Genomic DNA, 3,411 nt, shown 5'->3' with positions numbered 1-3,411 from the left:
GACAACATGGGTTAACGTATCCTCAAGTTTTAATCAGATTTGCCCTTGATTTGATATTAGAATCCGACTAATTTCGGTTCAATGCATGATGTATATTAAAACCGACAACTGAGAAGAAAAAACCACCCCTATCTTTAGGCGTGAGGCAACTTCCCTCTATATCCCCTATCGGCGAAAAACGGATAATTGTTCAAGTCAACAAAAGCAGTTCAGAATTAGCTAATCTATATAATATCTCAGTAAAAACTATTGGCCACAGATAGACATTTCTTCCACTGCCAGGCGTCTGTAATTTAGAGAAAGAAATAATAGCCGAAAGAAAATGGATCGTTTAGCATTTAACTGCTTGAAACGTTTCATTTTAGCTCTTGCTTTGCTTATTCTCCAGTGCAGCTACCATTTATTTGTTGCTACTGGAGACACCCTTTCTATGGGGGCTTCTCTGAGGGAAAATCAGACCATTATTTCGAAGAATGGTACTTTTGAATTGGGATTTTTTAGTCCCAACGGAACCAACAACTGGTATGTTGGCATCTGGTATGCTCAGATCCCTGACAAGACCATTGTTTGGGTGGCTAACAGGGAGACTCCCATCAGAGACCTGCCCGGCGTTTTGACGCTCTCTACATCTGGTTATCTCACTGTCTCTGATTGGCAAGGACAAAACATTTGGTCTAGTAATAAAACTCAGCAAACAAAGGCATCCAGAGCTTACATATTGGACAATGGTAATTTTGTTCTATTTGGCGCCCAAAACACTTCTGAGATTGTGTGGGAGAGCTTTGGAGATCCCACAGATACACTTTTGCCTACGATGAAGTTATGGAAGGGCTTGAAATTAAACTCTTGGAAGAGTTCGGTGGATCCAGCGCCTGGGCCCTTCTTTGACCAAATGAATCCATCCCCGGGAGAAACTGACCTTTCAATGCACTATAAAAATGGCGTTTCATATTACAGTACGGGAGCATGGACTGGTAGCTACTTTACCACTTTGCCAGGGGCTCTTTCTTATACCATTTTGAAGATGGAATTCCTGGTGTTTTCTCCCACAAGAATGTACTACACATATAAGCTTGGACCCCAGGCTAGTACGATGATGGCTAGACATGTTCTCAACAGGAACGGCGAGATGGTACTCTACTATTGGACTAATAATAATAGCTGGAGCCCGATTTGGTATCAACCCCAATCAAGCTGTGGCGTGTATGGCGTATGCGGGGCGTACGGAGTATGTTTCACCGAAGAAAACATTCAGTCATGCAGATGTATGGAAGGCTTCCACCCAAGAAACGCTATTGCCTGGAGTTCTCAGGAATGGTGGTTAAGTGGTTGTGTTCGGCGTACTCCATTAAACTGCGCCGCCATCAATGGCAGTGGCACGCAGGATGGTTTCCTCCAAGTTACCGATAAGTCTTTGTCTGATAAAGAGCCTTTTCAAATCACGTCAGAGTGGACTCTACTAGGATGCAAAACTGCTTGTCTCAACAATTGCTCCTGCACGGCCTTTGCTTTCACCGATTCTAATTCTGATGTTTGTAAATTGTGGTATGGCGATCTTTTAAGCATGCGGGCTAAGGCCACTTCTTCTGACGGCCAACTCTTATTCATTCGATTGGCTGCTTCTGATGTGTCACTGTTGTCAGTCCACGCGGGAAGAGGCAGCAGCAGAGTAATTGCACTCTCCATTTCAATTCCTCTGGGCGTTGCCGTTTTGAGTTGTATGTTCATCGGTGCATGCATTATTCAGAGCAGGCGCGGAAGACTGCTTCAGAAAGTCGAGGAGTACGACGCACCAACATCACTTAGAACATTCACGTACAAAGAGCTCAAAATTGCAAGCAGTAATTTCGCCCATGAGTTGGGAAAGGGAGCATTTGGCTGTGTCTTCAAAGCAACTCTGCGAGACAAGACACTTGTCGCCGTGAAAAGATTAGAGAGTTCCGCGCAAGCAGAAAAGCAATTCCGTGCAGAAATTAGCACCATTGGAAACATACATCATGTGAATTTGGTGAGGCTTCGCGGATTCTGCGTGGAGGGGTCCAAAAGAATGCTCGTGTATGAGTACATGCAAAATGGGTCTCTCAATTCTTTCTTGGGCCGCAAATCCAAAGAAGAAGACAAGGTGCTGGACTGGAATACCAAATTTGGAATTGCTTTGGGCACTGCAAGAGGGTTACTTTATCTTCACGACGAATGCAGAGATCGCATCATCCATTGCGATATCAAGCCAGAAAATATTCTTCTAGACACGGATTTCTCTCCGAAAGTGTCTGATTTTGGACTAGCAAAGCTTGTTGGCAGAGATTTCAGCAAAGTGCTGACGACAACAAGAGGGACGATAGGATATTTGGCTCCCGAGTGGCTGACCGGCGTGCCGATAACAGTGAAGGTGGATGTATACAGTTTTGGCATGACCCTGCTCGAAATAATCTCAGGCCGACGAAATAGTGATTTGAGTGTGCAGGAATCTCAACGCTACTTTCCCACTTGGGCAGCAACTCAAATTCTCAAGGGAAACACAATTGGTATTGTGGATGAAAGAATTGCAGATAAGGCAGATGTTGAAGAGGTGAGAAGAGCAGCCGTGGTAAGCATTCTGTGCATTCAAGAGGATGAGAATGCGAGACCAAGCATGGCTCAAGTTGTCCGAATATTGGAAGCCAAATCAGAAAGTAATGTGGAACAATACGAGAGGTGCTTGCAAGCGCTCATAGATAATCATTGTGTTTACTAGAACTTAGTAGTTATCTAATTATTAATGTTTTCGATGAACTAGCTAATGTAAAGTAGTTATTATTAATATTAGTTATAATTCTTAACGTGTTATGTATTAATATTAATAAGAATTTATGAAAGGTTTTTTTTTTTTTTTTTTTTAAATTGTCATATTTTAGTTGTTAATAATAAATTCATACTATATGATAGTTGTAATTTTTTTGGGATTTGTTTTTTATTTATTTTCAAAGAGGATTTGACTTTTTAATTGATCTCATTTTTAGTCCGTGTCTTATATAAGGCAGAGACTAATGTTTTCAGCTTCACTAATTTGAATTAAATTGTCCTTCATAAATTTGTTGAAACACTTTAAGCTATAGTTAAACTATAATCTTATATTTTTTATTTATTGAAGTGAATTTCTTAAAAACTTTGGGCATTTTCTGATTGGTGACCGAATATTTTACTGAGGTTTTAATAAAAAAATTGGAAAAAAGAAATCATGAACAATGACAAGCAAAAATTAAAACACGTCTTATAATGTTTATTACAGGCAATACTATTTCTGAGTAAAAGCATTAAGATTGCAGCTGGTATTTACAAATGCCAGCTGCACTCTTAATGTTTCTAGCATTGCTTAAATTTTGTCTAGTGTATATTCCTTCTTCCACAATATTTTTTCATTCTCGCTTGGCA

General features: G+C 40.5%; 1 protein-coding gene across 1 annotated transcript; it reads left to right on the top strand.

The window, feature by feature from the left end:
• The first annotated feature begins 322 nt into the window (after window positions 1-322).
• On the top strand, window positions 323-2,734 carry LOC131036415 (G-type lectin S-receptor-like serine/threonine-protein kinase At2g19130). Its single transcript, XM_057968299.2, has one exon. It carries the CDS (start codon window positions 323-325, stop codon window positions 2,732-2,734), a length of 2,412 nt encoding a protein of 803 aa, XP_057824282.2.
• Window positions 2,735-3,411: the final 677 nt, after the last annotated feature.

Source organism: Cryptomeria japonica, chromosome 6, assembly GCF_030272615.1.
Source record: "Cryptomeria japonica chromosome 6, Sugi_1.0, whole genome shotgun sequence".
NCBI lineage: Eukaryota > Viridiplantae > Streptophyta > Pinopsida > Cupressales > Cupressaceae > Cryptomeria > Cryptomeria japonica.
The sequence above is the reverse complement of the archived record's forward strand: the minus strand, read 5'-3'. Positions and strand labels throughout refer to the sequence as shown.